At 40.3% G+C, this 26,409-nt stretch overlaps 1 protein-coding gene across 49 annotated transcripts in view; it reads left to right on the top strand.

Annotated features, from left to right (window-relative positions):
- STAU2 (staufen double-stranded RNA binding protein 2) overlaps positions 1–26,409 on the top strand; it is a 310,852-nt gene that overhangs the window by 190,567 nt on the left and 93,876 nt on the right. For 4 of the 49 annotated variants that reach the window (XR_011259016.1, XR_011259014.1, XR_011259011.1 and 1 more), the window contains 2 exons: positions 9,610–9,735; positions 13,946–14,413. The exons of 43 other annotated variants lie outside the window; for them this stretch is intronic. Coding sequence is in view for 1 of the 6 variants with exons in the window: in XM_069600304.1 (XP_069456405.1) it covers positions 9,610–9,627 (18 nt within the window). In the remaining 5 variants the exon portion in view is untranslated. Of the gene's footprint in view, positions 1–9,609; positions 10,775–11,198; positions 11,250–13,945; positions 14,414–26,409 lie in introns of those variants that run through there. 2 more of the 49 variants (XR_011259015.1, XM_069600304.1) reach the window with 2 other exon arrangements.

The raw sequence follows: 26,409 nt of genomic DNA, 5'->3' as shown, positions 1-26,409 counted from the left end.
GCTCAATGATATCAACAAGGGGTTTGGGTTTTACTTCATTTATAAACTCTGCCATCCTCTGCTTTATCCCCTGGGTCATGGAAAGATGGCCGCAGTGGTTCTCTGTGTCGCTGATTATATAGCCACATCTTAGGAAAAAAAAAAATGAGTTCTGGTCTCTATCTGTCTCCTTTCTGGGGCAAAGATATCTGTAGCTGGAACTCCTCCTGCCATCTTTCCTTCCCAGCTCAGGCCTGGATTGTGTCAGTGACATGCCCACATCTAAACTAGTCACTGGCAGGAGAAAAGAGATCCCTACTAGTTTAAATGCTTGAGATGAAAGGGTTATTGAGGAATCAACCACAAGGACTATTACATGAGGGATAAAATGCCACATAAATGATTTACAATTTTCTAGCTCAGTCGTGTCCTACTCTTTGCGACCCCATGGACTGTAGCCTACCAGGCTCCTCCCTCCATGGGATTTTCCAGGCAAGAGTACTGGAGTGGGTTGCCATTTCCTTCTCCAGGGGATCTTCCCAACCCAGGGATCGAACCCAGGTCTCCTGCATTCCAGGCAGATGCTTTAACCTCTGAACCACCAGGGAGTCCTACAGTTTTTTTTTTTCTATTAGACCCACTTAAAAACTAAAAAGAAACTGATAAGTTTAATCTTCATAATATTTTATTTAACCCAGTATATCTAAATTATCACTTCGACCTGTAATCAACTTTTTATATCATTGAGACAGTTCATATTTTTTTACACATCCCATTTTGGACTGGCCTCTTTCAGGTGCTCAGTGTGTTAGAAAGGATGAACTCCAAGGGCACTGTGACTCGGTCCTTGCCTGTGTCTCCAGTCTCACCCTTGACCGTTCTCCATGTGCCTAACTTGTACTCACACTTTATGCCTTGGAATGTTTGTTCTCACATCTCTTGCTCTCTTGTATCTGTCTGTCTTTGCTCAGTTTCCTCCACTGGGCCCATTTGCTCCTTGCTTATAAGAGAGATTTTGTTATGACCATCAGATCCAGCCAACATGTCACTCCAGTCAATAAGCCTTCCCCAAACCTACTTGTTTTGAAAATTTTTAACTGGAATATAATCACTTCCCTGTTTTATACAGCAGTTTCCCACTCGCTATCTGTTTCATATCTGGTAATGTATACGTTCGGAGAAGGCAATGGCACCCCACTCCAGTACTCTTGCCTGGAAAATCCCATGGATGGAGGAGCCTGGTAGGCTGCAGGCCATGGGGTCGCTAAGAGTCGGACACGACTGAGCGACTTCACTTTCACTTTTCACTTTCCTGCATTGGAGAAGGAAATGGCAGCCCACTCCAGTGTTCTTGCCTAGAGAATCCCAGGGACGGGGGAGCTTGGTGGGCTGCCGTCTATGGGGTCGTACAGGGTCAGACACAACTGATGCGACTTAGCAGCAGCGGCAGTGGCCATGTATATGTTTCAATGCTACTCTCTCAGTTTGTCCCCCCCTCTCCTTCTGCCGCTTCCCTGGTGGCTCAGATGGTAAAGCGTCTGCCTGCAATGCAGGAGACCCAGGTTCAGTCCCTGTGTTGGGAAGATCTCCTGGAGAAGAAAATGGCACCCCACTCCAGTATTCTTGCCTAGAGAATCCCACGGACCGAGGAGCATGATAGGCTACAGCCCATGGGGTCGCAAAGAGTCAGACACAACTGAGTGACTTCACTTTCACTCCTGCCACTGTGTACAAAAGTCTGTTCTTTGTGTCTACATCTCTGTTCCTGCCCTACAAATAGGTTCATCAGTACCATTTTTATAGATTCTGTTATATATGTGTTAATATAATTTGTTTTTCTCTTTCTGATTTATTTCATTGTGTATAGCATACTTTAAGTTCATCCACCTCACTAGAACTGCCTCGAATGCATTCCTTTTTATGTCCGAGTAATATTCCATTGTATATATGTACCACAACTTCTTTATCCATTTATCCGTTGATGGGTATCTAGGTTGCTTCCATGTCCTGGCTATTGGAAATAGTGCTGCAGTGAACACTGGGGGTACATTGTCTTTTTCAGTTGTGATTTTCTCAGGGTATATGCCCGGTAGTGGGATTGCTCAGTCACGTGGTAGTTTTATTCCTAGTTTTTAAAGAAATCTCCGTACTTTTCTCCATAGTGGTTGTATCCATTTATATTCCCACCAACAGTGCAAGAGGGTTCCCTTTTCTCCACATCCTCTCCAGCATTTATTGTTTATAGATTTTTCGATGATGGCCATTCTGATCGGTCTGAGGTGATAAATCACTGTGGTTCTGATTTGCATTTCTCTAATGATGAGAAATATTGAACATTTTTTCCTTGTGTGTTTGCCATCTGTATAGCTTCTTTGGAGAAACAAAACCTACTTTTTACATCATCCCACCATTACATTGATGAAATGATTTTCCCATCATTTTTTTCCTTATTAGTCTACCCCACTGAGCACTGAGGTCCAGGGTGGTGTCTTCTTTGCCTGAGTGTTCTCTGTGACTTTGCTCTGGCGTGATAGAACTGATAGTGTTAGTTGCTCAGTCATGTCCAGCTCTTTGTGGCCCCATGGACTGTAGCCCAGCAGGCTCCACTGTCCATGGGATTCTCCAGGCAAGAATACTGGAGTGGGTAGCCATTCCCTTCTCCAGAGGATCTTCCCAGCCCAGGGTTCGAATCTGGGTCTCCCGCATTGGCAGGCAAATTCTTTACTGTCTGAGCCACCAGGGAAGCCCACCAGGCTCCTCTGCCCATGGGATTCTCCAGGCAAGAGTACTGGAGTGGGCAGCCATTTTCTCCTCCAGGGGATCTTCCTCAGCCAGGGATCAAACCCAAATCTCTTGTGGCTGCTGCATTGCAGGCAGACTCTTTACCACTGAGCCACCGGGAAGCCCAGTTAGGAGGCACTCAATCCATATTTATAGCATGGAAATGAATTTCTGAGAAAATTTAGAATGACTTGGATTTGGTAGGATTCATTTGATACAACTGATGAGAGAAATAGAATGTTTGGCCCAGGCTGTTTCCTCTGGTGGTGGCTTTATAGGTACGTATTTTATGAAAGCATCTTGAGGCCCTCCAAATGTGACCTCAAAGTATCTAAATAATCTGAATACATGTAACTGTCTTTGGGAATCCATCATAGATCTCCATTAATTTCTTTACTGATCTATTTGTAACTTTGAATTTCTCTAACCTGAGTACATCCTCTCAGTGTCTAGATTCCTTTTTTCAAGTTCCAACACTGCTTTCTGGTTCTAGCATTTCACAATGTAATCTACACATCAGTAAGGCTTCTCAGGTGGCTCAGTGGTAAAGAATCCGCCTGCCAGTGCGGGAGACACAGGTCGATCCCTGGGTCAGAAAGATCTCCTTGGGAAGGAAACGGCAACCCCCTCCAGTGTTCTTGCATGGAGAATCCTATAGACAGAGGAGCTGGGCGGGCTACAGTCCATGGGGTCACAAAGAGTTGGACACGACTGAGTACAGGTGCCATTTAAGTCAGTATTCACTGAATAGTGTCATGGAGGAGTGCATCCCTCTGAATATAAAGAAGCATGGACTTCAGAGGTTTGAGCCACAATTTCCCAAGACAAATAGGGCTTTGTATTACTATACAGGACACTTAAAGACTGACATTATGTAACAGCAGGCCTCACTGCATTGTCCTAGACATAGTTGCAATAGAGTTGTGGCAGTCTTTGTATTACATGGACTCAGTATAAGTTTTGAACTTCACTTTTTCACTTGCTCAGCTGTCAAACCACAGTGCTGAGGGCCATAGAGTTTTGAAAGAGAAGGTATAAACACTGCCATTGGCAGCTTCTAGGAGGTTCTGGAGCTGCCAAAATTCAACACGAAACTTGATTTTTGTTTATTTTTTATGAAATAGGATGCTGAGAGAGATACTAAAAAGACACATCAGTCTTAATGTTTGTTTTGGGAAAGTGCTTTCATATTTGTTGTTTTTGTATTTTAAGATATTTCTTTTATCTGAAACTTGCCCTGTGATTGTAAGAATAAAATTTGTTCTGCTGGCTTTTCATTTGCAGTGTAAAATTCCCATATGTTTTTTCTTTACGTTTTGTATGTCAGTAATTAGTCCAGTAGTTCAAATAGCATTTTTGTGTTTTTCCCTTCCTTTCTAAATTTTGTTTATTTCTTTTTAACTGGAGGGTAATTGTTTTACAGTGTTGTGTTGGTTCCTGCTCACATCAGCGTAAATCAGCAATAGGTATACATGTATCCTGTCTGTCTTGAGCCTTTCTCCTGCTTACCCAGTCCCACCCCTCTGGGTCGGCACAGAGCGCCAAACTGAGCTCCGTGTGCTCTTCGGCCGCTCCCCGCCAGCCCTCTGTTTACACGGGGCTGTGCGTGCATGTCAGCATCACTCTGTCAGTCTATCCCCCCTCCCCTTTCCTCGCCGTGGCCACAAGTTCCTTCTGGTTTTGTTTTTCAGCTGTTTGTTTCTAAATTGAGATATAATTGAAATATAACATCGTATTAGTTTTAGGTGGATATATGTACATATTGTGAAAAGATTGCCACAAGTTTAGTAAACATCCATCACCACACATAGTTACATATTCAGTCATATCTTCAAAAAAATGTTTCAGGAGGGAAGGTTACCAGCCAAAGCTTCTTATCACTGGGTAGTTATTACTTAATGGACTAGAACGGGAATCAGGAAACTACAGCCCATGGGCCAAGTCCAGCCTACCAGCTGAACTGAGAATGACTTTTAGACTTTGAAATTTGGGGGGAAAAATCAAAAGAAGATGAATATTTCATGAGATGGGGGCTTCCCTGGTGACTCAGATGGTAAAGAATCCACCTGCAATGCAGAAGACACAGGTTCAATCCTTGGGTTGGAAAGATCCCCTGAAGAAAGAAATGGTTACCAACTCCAGTATTCTTGCCTGGAGAATTTCATGGACAGAGGAGCTTGGCAGGCTACTGTCCATGGGGTCACAAAGAAACACGACTGAGCGACTAACACATTTGTACACACATTTCATGAGATAAGAAAACTACATAGAATTCTAATGTTGATAAGTTTTATTGGAATACAGCCGTGCCTACGTGTTCAGGCATTGTCTATGACCACTTTCACTACAACAGAAACGAGTAATTACAACAGAGACCTTTTGCCTACAACACCTGAAATACTTACTGTCCTCTCCTTTATAGAAAGTTTGTTGATCTAATCCCCGAACTAGAAGGAAGAAACATCAGGCATGCACTTTTTGAATTTTGTGTCAAATGTTACTCTAAACATGGTCATTCAGAGTTCATTTTCTTTCAGAAAGGTGTCATTTTACTGAAATTGTTGCCTATAATACAGTTAGATTTGGTTGTGAATTTTGGATTTATTTACAATAGAAAGCAGTTTAATTCACTAAGGGAAAAATAATTATCTTTATTCATCAGTATTCACTGAAGCCTTGAAAGAAAGTTTACTGATAGCAAAAGGTTACTTTTGTGTCATTTTTTGAAATCCCATTAAGAAATGCTTCTTAACTGAGTTTTGTGTGTAGGTTTTAAGTAATAGAGAATATTCTGTTGATTCCGTAATGATCTTTTGTCTCTTCATTTCAAATATATAACCAGTTTCCAGAATCAACAGCTACAGGGGAAGGTAGTGGGAAGATTGAATATTATACATTTTATAGCATGTGAAAGTCTCTCAGTCGTGTCTCACTCTCTGCAACCCCGCGGTCTGTATAGTCCATAGCTTTCTCCAGGCCAGAATTCTGGAGTGGGTAGCCTGTCCCTTCTCCAGGGAATCTTCCCAACCCAGGGATCGAACCCAGGTCTCCCACGTTGCAGGCAGATTCTTTAACAGCTGAGCCACAAGGGAAGCCCACACATTTTATAACTGACTCAATTTTATTTATGCTTAGTGCATCATGACCACGTTTCCAAGAGGTTATATATATCCTCATATTGGACACACAAGTGACTTATGAACTTAACCCATAAAATAATTTTGGACTATAGTCAAAACCCACGAATTTACCTTATTGTTTTCCTTCTCTTCTTTTCTTGAAATGGTGGAAGCATGCTGAGTTACTTGAGTTGTATCCTACTCTTAGCGACCACATGGACTTTAGCCCACCAGGCTCCTCTGTCCATGAAATTCTCCAGGCAAGACTACTGGAGTGGGTTGCCATGCCCTCCTCCTCCAGGAGATCTTCGTGACCCAGGGACCAAACCCACATCTCTTAAGTCTCCCGCACTGACAAGCAGGTTCTTTACCACGAGGACCACCTGGGAAGCTCCCTATAGTGATGAATGACAACTATTTTCATTAACAGAGAGTGTGAAATTTTAAGTTTTACAAAACATGACTTTTTTCCAGTTGCACCAAGGAAAAATATATTTCAATGTGGTTGTTTGCTCTGTACCTCACCTTACCTGTAGCTCAGTGTTTCACAGCAGACTTATCTCTTTGAAGATAGTTTCATGTTTATGATCTCATAGGAGACAAATAGAGTTCAAAAGTGTTGCCTAAAATTTTTCCCTAATAAGTTTTGTTCTGTTTTGGACCTGTATACATATTCCATTTCAATAGGTTCATTAATTTTCAGTTCAGTATTCTAGTTTCAAATTATTTAAGTAGGAATTTAATATTCCAACTTTTCCTAGGGCTAGATGTTTGATGTTGATTTGAAGATTGTTGGAAAAATATCCTAAAAATCTTTCTGTTAACAGTTCATACTGGTGAGTTATAACCAGATACATTATTGAGTCAGTAAATACCACATGTGTATAATTGGCTAAATGGATATGAAAGTTATAATGGAGAACTGTTGCCTATATAGACCTTTTTAAAGTGACGATCAATAGAATATAGTTCCCTCGGTCACAAATTTGAGAGCATTATTGCCCACTAGAGGTCACTTTTATAACCTAAAGAGTATTACATTCCTCGTAAACTCAAATTATGGTGTTGTGTATGATTTATTACACTATTTAAAACTGAAAAACAGTCACTTTCTCTCTCTTAGCAATGCACCTTCAATTAAGTCACGCCTCTCTCCATTTCCAAAACTCGTTTTTAAACAGGCAAGTCACTGGTTATTTTTCCTAATTCTCAATTTTATTCTGCCATCACTAACAGTTATTTGACCTACTCTCTTTGTTTCTAAGTTGATAGCTAATTCTCTCCACATATTTTTAAAATACTCTTTGGTTCATTGGTTTTTGCTTTTTTTTTTTTTTTCGCATCCTCTGATGGGAGGAATGTAAAGACAGTTTTTAAACCCCCAAATATTTAATGGGTTTGAAATTAAACAATAAGGGCCAACATAGTTACTTTAAAAATGTCTCTGTTGCCCTTCATAGCCTGTACAGTAATGTGCTACCAGCAAACCTGGTACCTTTGGTAAGAAGCATCATCACTCTAGCAAGACCCACACCTATAGCATTTCTCACTCTAACAGACTGTCAACTGATAGGCTTTGTAGCTGGCTCACCTAACCTCATATGCAGGTAGCACCTGCTTTTGCATAGCTTCTTGCCATTCCCCCCTCCTGGGGAATCTTCCCGACCCAGGGATTGAACCTGGGTCTCCTGCATTGCAAGAAGATTCTTTACAGTCTGAGCCACAGGAGGGATGAAACCCTAGTAGGAAGCACTTAGTAAGAGAATCTCCAGCTCAGGGACAGAGTTGTCTGGCTGCCAGTCTCCTCGTTGCTTACACATTTCTGCTTCCTAGACAACTTCATCGTGATCTTTACCTAGTGTCTTTACTGTCTGCCTGGCTGAGCCTGCCTTACCTTGAACTCTGACTCCTGGTTACGTACATAGGGTCTGCCATGTTTGTCTTGGCCTGCTAGTCCTTTTGTACTCTGATCTTGTACCTCCTAACTGACCCTTGACATTGGCTTCTGACCCTTTCCTATTCTTGTCTGCATTGTGCATTTCAGCGACTTGCTGTTCTCATGTTGCGGCCCAAATCCAAAACTGTTCATGATCAATAGAAGTCCGTCTTATGCATAATATAGTCTATATTCATTATAACATCCAGATTACCAGTTTACTTACTGGCAGAACTGATGTTCAGTCTTTACTTCCTGATATAGTTGTACCAAGAGTTAAAGTATCTAAATACTTTCATGCCACTTGGCCGATAGTTTCTGCTCCATGTTTCACCCCTGTCATCATAGCCTCATGTCTAGGACCTCTGGGGTCTCCCCACAATCTAATCGAGCATTTTTGGGGCCAGCAAGAGTTTTCAGGTCTCTTTTTTGTTGTTTCTTTTGGTTGGTATCTGTACCACACTAATTATTAAATACTTTTAATATTTCTCTGCTTTCAGAGATATTTACAAGAGTTAAGTTCTTCAAAGGAGTAGGAAGGTGGGGGAGATACCCTAACGTGATCATTTTTCTTGAAAGATTTTTGAAAATGTCCATGGGAAATCAGAAGGCATTTTAGTATAACATTCAGCTGTCATGTACTGAGCACCAGCTGTGTTTCCACCACTGTTGTTTAGTCACCAAGTTGTGTCCCAACTCTTTTGCAACAAAGTAGGAAATTCTTCTTTAGCATCTGGTACTCTACCACTGTACTAGATGCTAAAGAAGTATTTCATATTTTGTAAATAAGGAAAGCCCTCAAATTGAGTGCAGTTAAAAGTTAGAGACAGGGTATATGAGAGCTCTCTGTGCCTCTTGCTCCATTTTACTGTGAATTTAAAACTCCTCCAAAAAATAAAATATTTAAAAGGTAAGAAGTTGGAGAAACAACAACACATATGCAGAAACAGTTGAGGATTGATTGCAAAGCGACATGATTTAGTGTCAAGAAATGTTTTAAAAATCCATATATCTATCTATCTATATATATATATGAATTTTGAAGTTTGACTGTAGCTTATGGAAATGATCAAGACCAGAATTTACCCGATTAAGCTTCTTTTAAGAGTTGATGGACTATGAAGTGAAAGACAAATTATAAGGGCTTTCCATATAGGGAAAACAACATGAAGGGAAGCAGAAGCATGGAAATTGGCGAGGAATACGTGGGTGAAGAAAAACTCAACTTGGTGGAAGCTCCAGGAATAAATGCTCCATAAGATCAAGACCGTTGAGTAAGTTCTTGACAGCTAGATTGAGCAGTATGAATTATATGTTCTTTGCATCAAAGAAGCATACTTCAGTCAGAAGCAAGGGATATTATTATACTGGTGCCTGTAAGGTTATTCTATTAGCCAGATGCAGAATTGACTGTGATGAACACTTCTGTCGTTGTAATTCAAGAATGAATGGGTGCTAATTACTTCGATGGGTGTGACTAAATACAGCATTGTAGAGAAAGAATCAGCAGACCTTGGTGACCAGCTGAGTACAGTGGAAAGAAACAGCAATTAAAAATAACATTTAAGGCAGGCTACCAATATGGCATAGTGAGAGCTGAGCAAATCTTCCAAAAAAACAGTAATAAACCTGGACTGAATTGTCAGAAACATCAACTTTAGGACTTGGAAATGGGTCAGAGGCATTCACCAAATTGAGAAATATTTACTGATGGAAAAAGTACTCAACTTCAGATGAGAAGGATAGAATTCTTTGGTGTTCTTGCCTGGAACTGATCTCTTTCCCCACCTCTAGGCTCAGCCCACACATTAGTTCTGCCAAGGCAAAGCAGCCATGGAAATCAGCAGTTTCACTGGAGGAGTGGCCTTACTTGATTTAAGTGGAATGTGAAAAACCCATGCCAGTGGATTGTGAATAACAGTAAGTATCTTGGTAGCAAACCAACAGGAAAGGCTAGCTAGCAGCTCAGTGAAACTGAGCTTATAGTCTTTGACCAATAGACTAGCCAGAAATTTGTTAGAGAGACTTAGAAAATGATACAGTGATAAGGGGCTTCAGTAAACTCAACGCAGCTGATCAAAAGACTTCATACACATGCAGGAGAGACCAGAGAGGGCTCACGCTATCTACGCATCCCTGGCTGAGTGTACGTCCCTGATTCATCTACATATCCCTGCAGAGGAAATGTCAGAGGGCCTGGCAGCAAGTAGAGCCAAGGTAGACCTGAGACCTGCCTGATCTTTGAATGTAATCCCCAACCCAAACACAGATTCATTGTCAGAGAGTAGAAGCTTTGTTGGCTTAGGGTGTTTAAGTACAACCACTGTCCAGTCATTGACTGCCGCTAAGCTGTATAGACACAAGGGTTACCCCTAGGAGACTGGGTTTAAAAATAAAAAAGGAAAACAATTTTTTAAAAAACTGAGAAGAGACATAAGCAGGCACATGCTGTGAGGGAAATGGAGTCCACAGATTTAATCTAGGCAAATTAATAAACAAGAAAACCACAGCAACAGTCCCGGAGAGAAACATTAAAACCCAGAATAACTAGAATGTATTATCTAAATTTCTAGTTTTCAATTAAAAATTACAAGATATACAAAGAAAGGAAAAGGTAACCAGTATTCCTTGGAAAAAAGCTGTGGGCCTAGATGTTGGACTCAGCAGACAGACTTCAAAGCTGCAGTAATAAATATGTTCCAGGAAGTGAAGGAAACCATGCTGAAAGAATTAAAGGAAAACATAGTGATAATGACTCAACAAATAGAGATTCTCAATAAAGAGATTTTTAAAAAAAAATAGAAATTCTAGAGGTAAAAAGTAATTGCTGAAATGAAAAATTTAGTAAAGGGATTGGTTTCAGTAATAGATTTGAGATGGCAGAAAAAAGAGTCCATAGGCGTCAAGATAGTTCAAAAGAAATAATCTAGTCTGAATAACAAAAAAAGGAATAAAAAAATTTAACAGAGCCTCATAAATTGTTTGACAACATCAAGCAACATATAAAAGGATTAAACACAATTATCAAGGTTGATTTAACATCAACCTTGAAAATCAGTTGCTGTTCATATCAATAAAGGAGAAAAACCACATGATAATCTCTAGACAAAAAACATTTGACAAAATCCAACACCCATTTCTTTCCTTTTATTTAGAGTAAAACTCAAAGGTGTGAGTCATTTTTATTTAGCTTAACCAACACCCATTTCTGATTAAAAACTCTGAACAATCTAGGAACAGGAGGGAACTTCCTTAACTTGATAAAGGTCATCTACAAAAAAACACTATAGCTAATGTCATCTTAATGGTGAAAGATTAAATATCGTACCTTTAAGTTTGGGAACAAAGCCTGCTTTCATCATTTCTACTCAACATTATTCTAGAGATTGTATCCAGTTCAATATGGAGAGAAGGAAAAAGAAAGAGAAAAAAAAGAAGACATGTGGTTTGGAAAGGAAGAAACAAAACTACCTTTAATTGCAGATGATATGGTCCTGTGTGTAGAAAACCCTAGGGAAAATACAACCAACCAACCAAACGAAAGCCCTATTAGGTCTTAAAGCAAGTTCAGTAAAGTTACAGGATATAAATCAATATACAAAAGTCAATTTTATTCCTATATATGAGAAACAATCCAAAAATAAAATTTCCTGTGTCGTTCATAATAGCATCAGGTAGAAAATGCTTAGGAATCAATTTAACCAAAGAGATGTTGACTTCACACTATAAAACATTGCTGAGAGAAATTAAGGATCTAAGATGGCTCAGTGATAAAGAATCTTAGTGTCAAGCAGGAGATGCAGGTTCGATCTCTGAGTCAGGACAATCCTCTGGAGAAGAAATTGGCAACCCACTCCAGTATTCTTGCCTAGGAAATCCCACTGATGGAGGAACCTAGTGAGCTACAGTCCATGGGGTCACAACGAGTTGAACATGACTTAGCAACTAAACAGCAGCAGCAAATATTACATGAGAGGCATTCAGTTTTCATGGAATATAAGACATTATTGTTAAGTTGGAAATTCCCCAGATTGACCTATAGATGCAATGCAGTTGCTAACAAAATTCCAGCAGGCTTTTTTAAGTAGAAATTGATTGACTGATCCTAAAGTTTATATGGAAATGCAAAGAACTCAGAGTAGTTACAACATTTTTGAAAAGAAAAAAAAAACCTGGAAGGCTTACACTACTGATTCACATTTAACTATAAAGCCACATTATTCAAGTTAGTGGCTTAAGGATAGGCATATAGATTAATGGAACAGAATAAAATGGAATAGTCCAGAAATGAGACTTTATAATTTATGTTCATTCAATTTCAACAAAAATGCCAAGGAAATTAAATGGAGGAAGGATAGTCTTTTCAACAAATGGTACTAGGAAAGTTAAATATCCATATTAAAAACAATACTTTAGATTCTTATCTCAGCCATATATAAAAGTTAACTTGGAGAATAGACTTAAAGCCAAAAACTATAAAACTTCGGAAAGAATCATGGGAGAAACTTGGCTTGAGCTTGGGTTAGGCCAACACTTCTTAGATTCATCATCAAAAGCACAATCCAGGATTTCCCTGGTGGTCCAGTGGTTAAGAATCTGCCTGCCAGTGCAGGGTACATGGGTTTGATCCCTGGCCTGGGAAGATTTCCACATGCCGTGAGGCAACTAAGCCTGTGGGCCACGACTCTGAGCCCATGAGCCACAGCTGCTGAAGACTGTGCACCCTGAACCCATGTTCTGAAACAGGAGAAGCCCACATACCACCTCTATATAATAGAGAGTAATCCCTGCTTACCGCAACTAATGAAAGGAGTCATACAGCAGTGAAGACCTAGCACAGTCAAAAACAAAAGCACAACCCATAATAGGAGAAATTGGTAAATTGGACTTTATCAAAACTTAAAACTTTTGTGCTTCAAAAGACACCATTAAGAAAATGAAAACACAAGCCACCAACTTGTGACGAATATATTAACAAATCATGTGGAAATATGAATTGTATCTCAGATATACAAAGAGCTCTTATAATGTAATAAGAAAGCAACTCAATTAAAGTTATTAAATCATATGTATAGACAGTTCATCAAAGAAAATATACAACTGACTAATAAATTCCTGAGACTATACTCAGTGTCATTAGCCCTTAGGGGAATATAAGACTGCAGTGAGATACCACTTCATATTCACTAAGAAGATTTTGCTAAAAAAGGCAGGCAATAACAAGTACTGGCAAGGATAGGGAGAAACCAAAACCTTCACAGATTGCTGGTGGGAATAGAAAATTGAACAGCCACTTTGGAAGACAATTTGGCAATTTTTTAAAAAGTTAAACAAATTTACAATATGATCCGACAATTCCACTCCTACATCTGCCCCCGACCCCGCAACATATGTTTTCACAAAGATGTATATGTGAATATTCACAGCATCAGTGAGTATTCAAAATGGCCAAAAAAACTGGGAACCATCTGAATGCCCGCCAACTGAAGAAAGAATAAGCAAAATGTGATATAGCCATGTGGGCTTCCCAGATGGCTTAATGGTAAAGAATCCACCTGCCAGTGTAGGAGATGCAGGAGACATCAGTTCTGTGCCTAGTTGGGAAGATCCCTGGAATAGAAAATGGCAACCCAGTCCAGTATTCTTGCCTGGAAAATCCCATGTGGCATGTTTTTGAGGTTTGTCTTTGTTACAGTGTTCATTCTTTATTGCTAAATAGTATTCCATCGTCTGATTCTTTCTGACTCCATGGGTCCTGGGTCAAGAATCAGACCTGATACACATCGTAACAAAGACAAACCTCCAAAACATGCTACATGGAGAATTTCCTGGTGGTCCAGTGGCTAGGACTAGATTGTGGTGATGTTTCTACAACTTTCTAAGCTTACTGAAACTACTCACATGAGATGAACTTTGTGGTATATATAATTATATCTTAATTCGTGTTTGTTTTTTTGGTGCTAAGTCATGTCTAACTGTTTTGCAACCTCATGGACTGTAGCCCTCCAGGCTCCTCTGTCCATGGGATTTCCCAGACAAGAATACTGGAGTGGGTTGCCATTTCCTTCTCTAGGGGATCTTCTCAACCCAGAAATTAAACCCATGTCTCCTGCACCTCCTGCATTGACAGATGGGATCTTTACCACTATGCCACCTGGAAGCCCCATCTTAATAAATGAGTTTAAAAAAAAAAAAAACACCTTCGAAGCCTCAGAGACCAAGAGGATTAAAGTGCCTTTCATGATCATGGCAGTTTTGGTAAGCAGTCACTTATTTGGGTCAGGAACTCTTGAAGCTCTCCAGAAGCCTCCATGGCAGTTGGGCTTGGGGTAGGGGTGGGGGATACCTTATCACCACATTCTTCCAGGTCTGAGACCCCACTAATCTGCTGGTCCTCACCCTCTTAGTCCTTGCATGTACCTAAGCCTGAAGGCTTGAGCTGTGATAGTTTTCCAAACTCTGTCCTTTTATTTCCAGTTTTCTTTGTTTTAAATTTCCTATGTTCCTGACCTCAATTCCTGCTCATTTATATTGCTCCACCAAACTCATGTTCATCATGTTTCCTCCTACCCTGCCCAGTAAACTGATCCTGACTGTTCCTTTTGCCTAACTTTTTTCATTAATTTTCACACACTTGAAAAAAAATTTATTTCTGCCATTTTTAACCCCTGGTACTGCTGCCTAGCTCTGATTAAGTCTGCCACACTGGCTCTAAAGGAAAGCCCATTCTTTGATTCTTCTGAAGGATGACGGCAGGTTTTTTTTCTACATATTCAGTGTCATTTCCAGGGATGATATTCAGTAGATAACTGAAGATTTGAGATTAGAACCACAATGAGAAATTAGGGATTAAGACATCGATTTGGCCCCCACCTAAGTATGTAAAATAGGAATGAGGGGCTTCCTTGGTAGAGAATCCCCCTGCCAGTGCAGGAGACATGGGTTCGATCCCTGCTCTGGGAAGATCCCACATGTTGTGGAGCAGCTAAGCCTGTGCACTAAACTATTGAGCCTGTGCTCTAGGGCCCAGGAGTCACAACTGATGAGCCCAGTGGGCACAACTACTGGAGCCTGAGTGCCCTACAGCCCATGCTCTGCAACAGGAGAAGCTCACGCACCCCAACTGGAGTACCCTGTGTGACAGTGAACACCCAGCACAGCCCAAGATAAATTTTTTAAATTGCTTAAAAAAAAAAAGGGGGAAATGAGGGAAACATGGGGAAAAAAAAAACCAGAAGTGAGCAAAAGTATAGACTTTGTGAAGCTTTTTGAAGTCCTACGAGGTAGAAGGATGGAGAATGATTGGAAACCAGGAAGAGGTCAGTGCTTTTAGAGTTAAAACAATACGTGTATATAAGGAGGCTTTATTTTGCCTTGCCTCCTCTAGGTTGATCATTGTAGTAAAAACTGACCGCTCAAAAGAAAATCAGTGCATATGGGACAGACAATCTGGAGAAATTATTTATGGTTATTCCCAAACTTTCTGGGCTTCCCAAGGTAGCACTAGTGGTAAAGAACCCACCTCCCAATGCAGAAGACAAAAGAGATATGGGTTCGATCCTTGGGTTGGGAAGATCCCCAGGAGAGCATGGCAACCCGCTCCAGTATTCTTGTCTGGAGAATCCCATTGACCAAGGAGCCTGGAGGGTTACAGTCCATGGGGTCGCAGAGTCGGGCATGACTCAGGTAACTTAGCATGCACCGAACTTTCTAAAATCCCCAATATGAAAGAGAAGTATGTTTGATCATACTGAAGTATGTTTGATTATATTCTACCAAGAAGCTCACCTTTGCTCTTAGAGTCCTGCAAAACACAAACGTAACTAGGAAACTGCCTCCCCCACTAGGTGGCAAAAGTAAGCTGCTGGAGAGAGAGAAAACAGCAGGGCTTCTACACCCAGCTTTGCCATTCCTTCCTAAGTGGTGTGTCCTTAAAAACCGTCATTTTGAAAAAATCAAACCCTCTATACATTTGAAATACATAGTCTGTGTAATCCTGAAGTTTCCTGTGAAGTGGAGGGTGAAGATACACCTTGTGTTGATTTTTGGCAGGAAACAGTTATGAATGTTTGGGGATACACACAAAATACTCAACTATTTATATGAAATACAAAGACAAAATGACTGTGGTCATTCACAGTCTTGTCCCTCAAGTTCTTGGGAAATGCTATCTTTAATTTTTTTTTTTAAATTTTCTGTTGAGATGTAGCCGATTAACAAACAATGTTGTGATGATTTCAGGTGAACAGCAAAGGGACTGAGCCATACATATACATAGATCCATTCTCCCCCAAACTCCCCTCCCATCCAGGCTGCCACATAACTCTGAGCACAGTTTCCTGTGCTCTACATAGGTCTTTGGAAAATACTATTAAAAAACCCTCAGCTAAACGACCAGTTCTATTTTAAGTAAGCTTCTATATCTAGTAGTAGCTTGTAGGAAGCTCTCAGAAGTCCTTTTTCAACCAATGTCTATCACTGTAGGTTGCATTTCTCTCTTGCATGAATTCAAAAGTTTCTGGAGGTTTCATTAATTTCATAGGACTTAGGATATGCTTCAGAATAGCCTGAGACAAAACAGCAGTTTAAACTGTGCTATTCAAAAGATTTCCTTTGTTAGAGTCGGCAAATAATGATCCACTTTTATTTTCAACACTGACACTGCTAGTGATTTCTCCTCTTTTAGGTATTGTTTTTTTCTTTTCATATATGTTTTTACTTTGTCCTTCTTGTATCCAGACATATTTAAAAAGGCAACAGACCATTGCTTTTATTCTAACAGAAACGGACTCCCCCACACTAAAGTTTGTAAGCTCAGGCCAGAATCACAAAGAGCAATGGAGTTCCCCTGGAGCTGTAGTTCCACAGAAGCAGAAATAGTATAAAATTGGGGGAGCATTTCTCAAATTGCACCCAAGAAGCCAGTTTTTAGTTTCTTCCTTTAAAGTACATGCTTAGATATTAGCATTGCATCACTAGTCACAGTGTTCGCATTTAATATTCTGATTTTAAAAAGCAACCAGTCATCTATTCATCCATTCAACAAATATTTATTCAATATCTCTATGTGCCAAAAAAAAAAAAAAAGCACTCTTGTGTTTTAAACCAGAGGCAAGGAGCTTAGATGTTTTGTTGTTGTTTTAGATGAGTAACTTTCCAATTGTGATTCACTGTTTCAACCAGTTCTGTGAAAGAAAACCCGATTTTATTAATCCTTTCATTACAAGCTTCTCAATTTATGCAGATGACAGAACTCTGAACAGAGAATCATGTATCATCCCAGGAAATGAGCCTTGCTATTACTTTAAGCCTCATTGATTTAGAGGTTTTAAAATTTGACCACTTCAATAGCGTAGGAAAGAATATATTCGGCAAAACTTCATTATCAACCACTTCAGTGTACTATGTATTCATTCCTGTTTTACATCAAATGGTATGTCCCATGCACGCTTTGATATGCAGTATATCTTTTTCACAGTTACGAGGAAACCTATCATTCAGGGCCCCTTGCTTAGTCCCTGGTTGTCAGTATTGTTATGGGCTTCTACTGTCTCATTTTATGAATGAGGCTGATCTCTAGTCTCACCTTCAATTGAATTTATAATTGAGAGATTCATCATTTCTATTGTTTGCTTTTGAAAGGAGATTATAGGCAGTGATGGTTTTTGCCTCTGGTTTTACAGTGACTGCTCATGTAAGAATAAATCCAGAATAAAAGATTATGATTACATAAAAGTTAATTCACTCCATAAACCTTTACTGAATGTCTGACGCATCCAAGCAGTGTGGTGATGTGTGTCTCAAGGTGTGTAGGAGAAATGGATGCTGCCCCTAAAGACTGATTACCGTGATGACAAGAAGATCTATAATGCAAATTAAAGACAATGGACCTATGAGAAACATCAGCAAAATGTTTAAGAAATCTGGGGGATCCTTAAGGATGATTTTGACTAAGACAATTTTATGCAGAAGGTGGCCTCCTCTAGAAAAGGAGGATAGATCAGGTTTCCCAATAAACAATAGAGAAATAAGGCATTTAATAAAAGGTATTTGGTGTGGCAGCTGGGCTAGCAGGAGCCCAGGCACTGGCAGGGACGGGGGAGGCTCGTTTGGGGGGCAGAACCCTTTAGTTGAAGTGTAACATTGGTCTTCAGATCTTAGTGAGGACAGGGGCTAGAGAGACAGAGATCAGACTGTTAAGTGTCTTGGATGCCAGGACAAAGAATTTGGATCTCATCCAGCAGGTCATGAGAAGTCAGGAAAATTTGCAAACATGAAAACCAATCATGGCTAATGTACTGGCATAGGGCATACCCAGCCATTAGTATTAAGCCACAAATAATTCAGCAAATTCAAGAAATATCTTTTTTTCTAGTTCTAAAATTCTGTGGAATAAATAATATAATGCTTCCCCTGATAATATAATTTATTATTATATGGCTCAAATGATTTAGGTTTTTCTTTCATTAAGAGCATAAGTCCTAAAATATCTAGTGTGTGGTGGAGGAAAATCCTAGTGTAACAGTAGGATGTTACTTCTGCTGGTAACACAATAGGTGTTACTTCTGTCCCTCTATCATTAGCCATAAAAAAAGCAAAGAATTAGTTCCTGGGTCTTTTGAATACCATTGAAAGGAGCCTGAAGAGTCATCTCCTGTGGGCCACTTCTGAACACCCTTCTTTCACTGACTGTAGAAATGGAAACTCCTTCTTTCTTGTTCCTTTGTGGAATAAGAGGTACTTTCCCAGGATTAGTTGCTTCTGGAGAAGAAACAACAGATAAGTGAACATGTCTTAGTTTACATTTATATTTTGCTTGACATTTGTAGGCCAAAAGACAAATTGCAAATGGCCTTTGTCAACGAACAATAATCTTATTAAACATGCTTGGGAAATACTTGTTGAATTTTGTACAGCTTTTTTTTTTTTCCTATTAAGGCTGAAATTATGGATTCCATGATAGGTAAGAGAGAAAAAAGGCAGAAGTCTAAGGTTTCTTCCTCTGGAAAACTACATTAAACAGTATAATACAATATGATCAGGAAACTGACCTAAGTCTTTACCTTCAGAAGTTTAGAATCTGGGAAATGTTTTACCTATTCTTGCTGGGGAAGATTTATAGAAAAGTGAAGTGTACTACTATACTATTTTCATAGATAATATACCTGGAGTGTGTGTATATAGAGTATATAACATAATAGCAACAGATGTAATAGATATTTAAAATTTGAAGACATAAATGCATTGAATATAAATACACAGTTCTAAAAGAGGTCATACTTTGCCATTAATATCTATTTTCTTTGAATAAAGATATATTTCCATTTAAAAGCCTAAGATACATTTTTAAGACCTAAAGTACTTAGTCCTATTTTTTTTATTAAATAGCATTTTTAATGAGACTTCAACACTTCTATCTAGTAAATATCCAACTAGGAAGGTTTCTGCAGTTTTTTTTAGTAGGGAATTTTGCACAATAGAAGTGTTTTCTTATTAGCGAATTAGTTACTTTGAAGTATCTGGCAGATTACATCAGTCTCTTATTTGAATTGGTACTACAAGAAGACATCTATTGTACATTATTAGTGATGCATTAAATTGGTTATTTATGTTTTAAAATCTAAGCATGGAAGAATCTTTTGTGTTTGCCTTCGAAGATTGCTGTTATAATAAAACATTTTGAAATGAGTAAAGTTGTCCTTTTGGTTCAGTTAATGCATCACTGGAAAACGTAAAGATTTTAGCCTCTAACCACCCATCTCACAGTGTCACAGAATGTGAGAAAATGTTCAAATTCCTTTCTGTTTTAAGGAAAAACTGTTACATATTATTTGTCTAATAGCTTTACATTCACAGTTGTGAAAATAGTAAAGAAGAAGTCTTATTGATCATTAGTCTCAAATGTAGTCTTCTAAATGTTTGAACATGGTAAGATCAAAGAATACTGTGCTATTTTATCATGCTTTTATATGTAATAGTGATCTCTTCATATAGACACTAAGACCACATAGTTATTTTTTAATTGGAATTATAACTAAACTGTGTGTTCTTGCTTAGTCGGTAAGTTGTGTCTGACTCTTTTACAACCACGTGGACTGTAGCCTGCCAGACTGCTCTGTCCATGGGATTCTCCAGGCAAGAATACTGGAGTGAGTTGCCATTCCCTTTTCCAGGGGATCTTCCCAACCCTGGGATCAAACCCGTGTCTCATGCATTGGCAGGTAGATTCTTTACCACTGAACCACCAGGGAAGCCCCAAACCATGTACTGGAAATCTTATTTTCAAGCTTCTATTTAAAAATTTCTACAAATGATGAAAAGCAGAGGACCAATAGTAATTTTTACTAATTCTTGACAGAAATGGGCGTATTTTGCTAAAGGTTTCCCACAATAGATTGTATAACCCCATATTAGTAATACTTTAACTCTAGGAATGGATAAAAAAGCTCTTTTCAGTGACTAAATATGTACTAGGTCATATTAGCCGAACAAGTAGACTGGTAACAAATGGGTCTCATGCTTCTTTGAATCCCTTATAGTACTAGACTGGGTTTCCCTAGTGGCGCAAATGATAAAGAATCTGCCTGCAATGCTGGAGACCTAGGTTTGATCCCTGGGTTGGGAAGATCCCCTGGAAGAGGGCATGGCAACCCACTCCAGCATTCTTGCCTGGAGAATCCCCATGGACTGTAGCCTACCAGGCTGCTCTGTTCATGGGGTCACAAAGAGTCGGGCATGACTGAGTGACTAAGAACATAGTACTAGACACATATTATTTAATCAAGACTCTCAATGATAACCTCACCTCTAAATTTTCCTGAGAAAATAAAGGATAAATAAAGGCATGGAGCCCCAATGTCATATCTATACACTGCTTGTTTTAGACAAAGAGCTTTTCACTTCTGATTAGTGTCATCCTCTACCCCTGGGGTCTAGAGCCCATATTCTAGGATGTTCCATGGCTTTAGGAACTTCATTTCTCAACAGTTGCCATCTACCTTTATTTTCTCCAGTAGTCTGTCTCCCTCAACTTGCAAGTCTCTGGCTCATCTAAAATAATCTTCCCCTCTACTTTGCCTTCCTTTATGAGCCATTATTTTCTTCCTTTCCTCAATTGCCAAACTTTTTCCACTTTTTACCCTTTTCCTTACTGGTAGGTAATCAATGAATATAGTATGATTTCCATCCCAACCATCATTACAACTGTCCTGACCATGGTCACCATTGTCCTCTGTTCAGTTCAGTTCATTTCAGCCGCTCAGTCGTGTCCGACTCTTTGCAACCCCATGAATCGCAGCATGCCAGGCCTCCCTGTCCATCACCAGCTCCCTGAGTTCACTCAAACTCACGTCCATCGAGTCGGTGACACCATCCAGCCATCTCATCCTCTGTCGTCCCCTTCTTCTGCTCCCAATCCCTCCCAACATCAGGGGCTTTTCCAATGAGTCAACTCTTTGCATGAGGTGGCCAGAGTACTGGAGTTTCAGGCTTAGCATCAGTCCTTCCAATGAACACCCAGGACTGATCTCTTTTAGAATGGACTGGTTGGATCTCCTTGCAGTCCAAGGGACTCTCAAGAGTCTTCTCCAACACCACAGTTCAAAAGCATCAATTCTTTAGCCCTCAGCTTTCTTCACACTCCAACTCTCACATCCATACATGACTACTGGAAAAACCATAGCCTTGACTAGACGGACCTTTGTTGGCAAAGTAATGTCTCTGCTTTTTAATATGCTATCTAGGTTGGTATAAGTTTCCTTCCAGGAGTAAGCGTCTTTTCATTTCATGCCTACAATCACCATGTGCAGTGATTTTGGAGCCCCCAAAAATAAAGTCTGCCACTGTTTCTACTGTTTCCCCATCTATTTGCCATGAAGTGATGGGACCAGATGCCATGATCTTCGTTTTCTGATTGTTGAGCTTTAAGCCAACTTGTTCACTCTCCTCTTTCACTTTCATCAAGAGGCTTTTTAGTTCCTCTTCCCTTTCTGCCATAAGGGTGGTGTCATCTGCATATCTGAGGTTATTGATATTTCTCCCAGCAATCTTGATTCCAGCTTGTGCTTCTTCCAGCCCAGCATTTCTCATGATGTACTCCGCATAGAAGTTAAATAAGCAGGATGACAATATACAGCCTTGACGTACTCCTTTTCCTATTTGGAATCAGTCTGTTACCCCATGTCCAGTTCTAACTGTTGCTTCCTGACCTACATATAGGTTTCTCAAGAAGCAGGTCAGGTGGTCTGGTATTCCCATCTCTTTCAAAATTTTCCACAGTTTATTGTGATCCACACAGTCAAAGGCTTTGGCATAGTCAATAAAGCAGAAATAGATGTTTTTCTGGAACTCTGTTGCTTTCCATGATCCAGCGGACATTGGCAATTTGATCTCTGGTTCCTCTGCCTTTTCTAACCAGCCTGAACATCTGGAAGTTCATGGTGCACATATTGCTGAAGCCTGGCTTGGAGAATTTTGAGCATTACTTTGCTAGCATGTGAGATGAGTGCAACTGTGCGGTAGTTTGAACATTCCTTGGCATTGCCTTTCTTTGGGATTGGAATGAAAACTGACCTTTTCCAGTCCTGTGGCCACTGCTAAGTTTTCCAAATTTGCTGGCATATTGAGTGCAGCACTTTCACAGCATCATCTTTGAGGATTTGAAATAGCTCAACTGGAATTCCATCACCTCCACTAGCTTTGTTCATAGTGATGCTTTCTAAGGCCCACTTGACTTCACATTCCAAGATGTCTGGCTGTAGGTGAGTGATCACACCATCATGATTATCTGGGTCATGAAGATCTTTTTTGTACAGTTCTTCTGGGGAATTCTTGCCACCTCTTAATATCTTCTGCTTCTGTTAGGTCCCTACCATTTCTGTCCTTTATCGAGCTGATCTTTGCATGAAATGTTCCCTTGATATCTCTAATTTTCTTGAAGAGATTTCTAGTCTTTCCCATTCTGTTCTTTTCCTCTATTTCTTTGCATTGATCGCTGAAGAAGGCTTTTTTATCTCTCTTTGCTATTCTTTGGAGCTCTGCATTCAGATGCTTATATCTTTCTTTTTCTCCTTTGCTTTTCACTTCTCTTCTTTTCACAGCTATTTCTAAGGCCTCCCCAGACAGCCATTTTACTTTTTTGCATTTCTTTTCCATGGGGATGGTCTTGATCCCTGTCTCCTGTACAATGTCATGAACCTCATTCCATAGTTCATCAGGCATTCTATCTATCAGATCTAGTCCCTTAAATCTGTTTCTCACTTCCACTGTATAATCATAAGGGATTTGATTTAGGTCATACCTGAATGGTCTAGTGGTTTTCCCTACTGTCTTCAGTTTAAGTCTGAATTTGGCAATAAGGAGTTCATAATCTGAGCCATAGTCAGCTCCCAGAGCTTCTCCATCTTTGGCTGCAGAGAATATAATCAGTCTGATTTTGGTGTTGACCATCTGGTGATGTCCATGTGTAGAGTCTTCTCTTGTGTTGTTGGAAGAGGGTGTTTGCTATGACCAGTACGTTCTCTTGGCAGAACCCTATTAGCCTTTGCCCTGCTTCATTCTGCATTCCAAGGCCAAATTTGCCTGTTACCCAGGTGTTTCTTGACTTCCTACTTTTTGCATTCCAGTCCCCTATAATGAAAAGGACATCTTTTTTGGCTGTTAGTTCTAAAAGGTCTTGTAGGTCTTCAGAGACCCATTCGACTTCAGCTTCTTCAGCGTTACTGGTTGGGGCATAGGCTTGGATTACTGTGATATTGAATGGTTTGCCTTGGGAACGAACAGAGATCAGTCTGTCGTTTTTGAGATTGCATCCAGGTACTGCATTTTGGACTCTTGTTGACGATGATGGCTATTCCATTTCTTCTGAGGGATTCCTGCCCACAGTAGTAGATATAATGGTCATCTGAGTTAAATTCACCCGTTCCAGTCCATTTTAGTTCGCTGATTCCTAGAATGTTGACGTTTACTCTTGCCATTTCCTGTTTGACCACTTCCAATTTGCCTGATTCATGGACTTAACATTCCAGGTTCCTATGCAATATTGCTCTTTACAGCATCGGACCTTGCTTCTGTCACCAGCCACATCCACAAATGGGTATTGTTTTTGTTTTGGCTCCATCCCTTCATTCTTTCTGGAGTTATTTCTCCACTGATCTCCCGTAGCATATTGGGCACCTACAGACCCAGGGAGTTCCTCTTTTAGTATCCTATCATTCTGCCTTTTCATACTGTTCATGGGGTTCTCAAGGCAAGAATACTGAAGTGGTTTGCCATTCCGTTCTCCAGTGGACCACATTCTGTCAGACCTCTCCATCATGACCCGCCCGTCTTGGGTGGCCCCACAGGGCATGGCTTAGTTTCATTGAGTTAGACAAGGTTGTGGTCCTAGTGTGATTAGATTGACTAGTGTTCTGTGATTATGGTTTCAGTGGGTCTGCCCTCTCTCAACACCTACCATCTTACTTGGGTTTCTCTTACCTTGGTCGTGGAATATATCTTTACGGCTGCTCCAGCAAAGTGCAGCCACTGCTCCTTAACCTTGGACGCGGCGGGTATCTCCTCACGGCTGCCCCTCCTGATCTTGAATGTGGAGTAGCTCCTCTCAGCCCTCCGGCACCCGCGCAGCCACAGCTCCTCGGACGTGAGGTTGCTCCTCCTGGCTGCCACCCCTGGCCTCACCATTGTCCTACCATTTGCCAAATATTAGGGCCTCTACTCAGCCTTCAACCCACTCCAGTATTCTTGCCTGGAGAATCCCATGGACAGAGGAGTCTGGCGGGATATGGTCCATAGGGTCACAAAGAGTCAGACACAACTGAAGTGACTTGGCACACACAGATACACAGCTCTCCTGTTGGGCCTTTCTGCAGGATTACTTCCCTCTTTTATGAAATCCTCTTTTCCTTTGACTCACTTCTTACTTTTGACTCCTCATCTTTTACTGGCCCCTTAAATGCTGTAATACCCAAGCTTTACGCTTGATTCCTTGGTTCATCTGTGTCATTCCACTTTGATGAACTGCATCGACATCCATACTTTGATGCTTCACCAACCTCTGTACTTAGCTATGACTTCTTGTATCAGTGAGGGTTCTCCAGAGAAACAAAAGCCAGTAGGATAAAATCATACATAGAGAGAAACATTTTAAACAGTTGGCTCATGCAGTTGTGGGGGCTGCCAAGTCCAAAGTCTGTAGTGCAGGTCAGCAAGCCGGAAACACAGGCAGAGTCGATGTTGCAATCTTAAGTCTGAAATCTGAAGGGCAGGCTGACAGGATTTCTGTGTTACAGTGTTGAGGCAAAATTCCTTCTTTGAAAACCTAATTTTGCTCTTAAGATCTTCAACTGATTGGATGAGCCCCACCCACACTATTAAGGATAATCTCCTTTACTTAAAGGTAACTGCATATGAATATTAATTACATCTACAAAATATTATCACCACAGTATCTAAACTAGTGTCTGATCAAGCAACTGTGTACCACAGCTTAGCCAAGTTGACACATAAAATTAACCATCACATTTCCTTTACAGCTCTTGGTGTGTCTCAGCTCTGGGAATAGTTGGAAGACATTTAGATTGAGATTTGACCCTTGATTCTTGCTGGGTTACCTTGGGCACATTTCTTAATCTCCCAAATAGCAATTCCTTTGTTTATAAAACAATAATGATTGGTCTGTGTATTTGTCTCCATGATATACTTTTTCTTTTTGTATCAGCCCTGTGCTTATCGTATGCTGGCTACCTAAATATAAATGAATGGAGTTCTTAATGAATGAAAACAGGAACAAGACTTGAGTTTTGATGTCACCCAAACGGGGAGCTAAGATTCAGACTTTAGAATCAGATTAAAAGTTCTTACCAACAAATTTCTCTAGTTAGAAAAAAAAAGGAAATATGCATACACAGTACATATCAGTTCAGTTCCGTTCAGTCGCTCAGTCGTGTCCGACTCTTTGCGACCCCATGAATTGCAGCACGCCAGGCCTCCCTGTCCATCACCAACTCCCGGAGTTCACTCAGAGTCACGTCCATCGAGTCCGTGATGCCATCCAGCCATCTCATCCTCTGTCGTCCCCTTCTCCTCCTGCCCCCAATCCCTCCCAGCATCAAAGTCTTCTCCAATGAGTCAACTCTTCACATGAGGTGGCCAAAGTACTGGAGTTTCAGCTTTAGCATCATTCCTTCCAAAGAAATCCCAGGGCTGATCTCCTTCAGAATGGACTGGTTGGATCTCCTTGCAGTCCAAGGGACTCTCAAGAGTCTTCTCCAACACCACAGTTGAAAAGCATCAATTCTTCGGCGCTCAGGCTTCTTCACAGTCCAACTCTCACATCCATACATGACTACTGGAAAAACCATAGCCTTGACTAGACGGACCTTAGTCGGCAAAGTAATGTCTCTGCTTTTGAATATGCTATCTAGGTTGGTCATAATTTTTCTTCCAAGGAGTAAGCATCTTTTAATTTCATGGCTGCAGTCACCATCTGCAGTGATTTTGGAGACCCCAAAAATAAAGTCTGCCACTGTTTCTACTGTTTCCCCATCTATTTCCCATGGAGTGATGGGACCGGATGCCATGATCTTCGTTTTCTGA

The sequence above is a fragment of the Ovis canadensis genome, chromosome 9 (assembly GCF_042477335.2).
Source record: "Ovis canadensis isolate MfBH-ARS-UI-01 breed Bighorn chromosome 9, ARS-UI_OviCan_v2, whole genome shotgun sequence".
In the NCBI taxonomy this organism is placed as follows: domain Eukaryota; kingdom Metazoa; phylum Chordata; class Mammalia; order Artiodactyla; family Bovidae; genus Ovis; species Ovis canadensis.
Note: the sequence above shows the minus strand (reverse complement) of the source record. Positions and strands in the feature narration are given on the sequence as shown.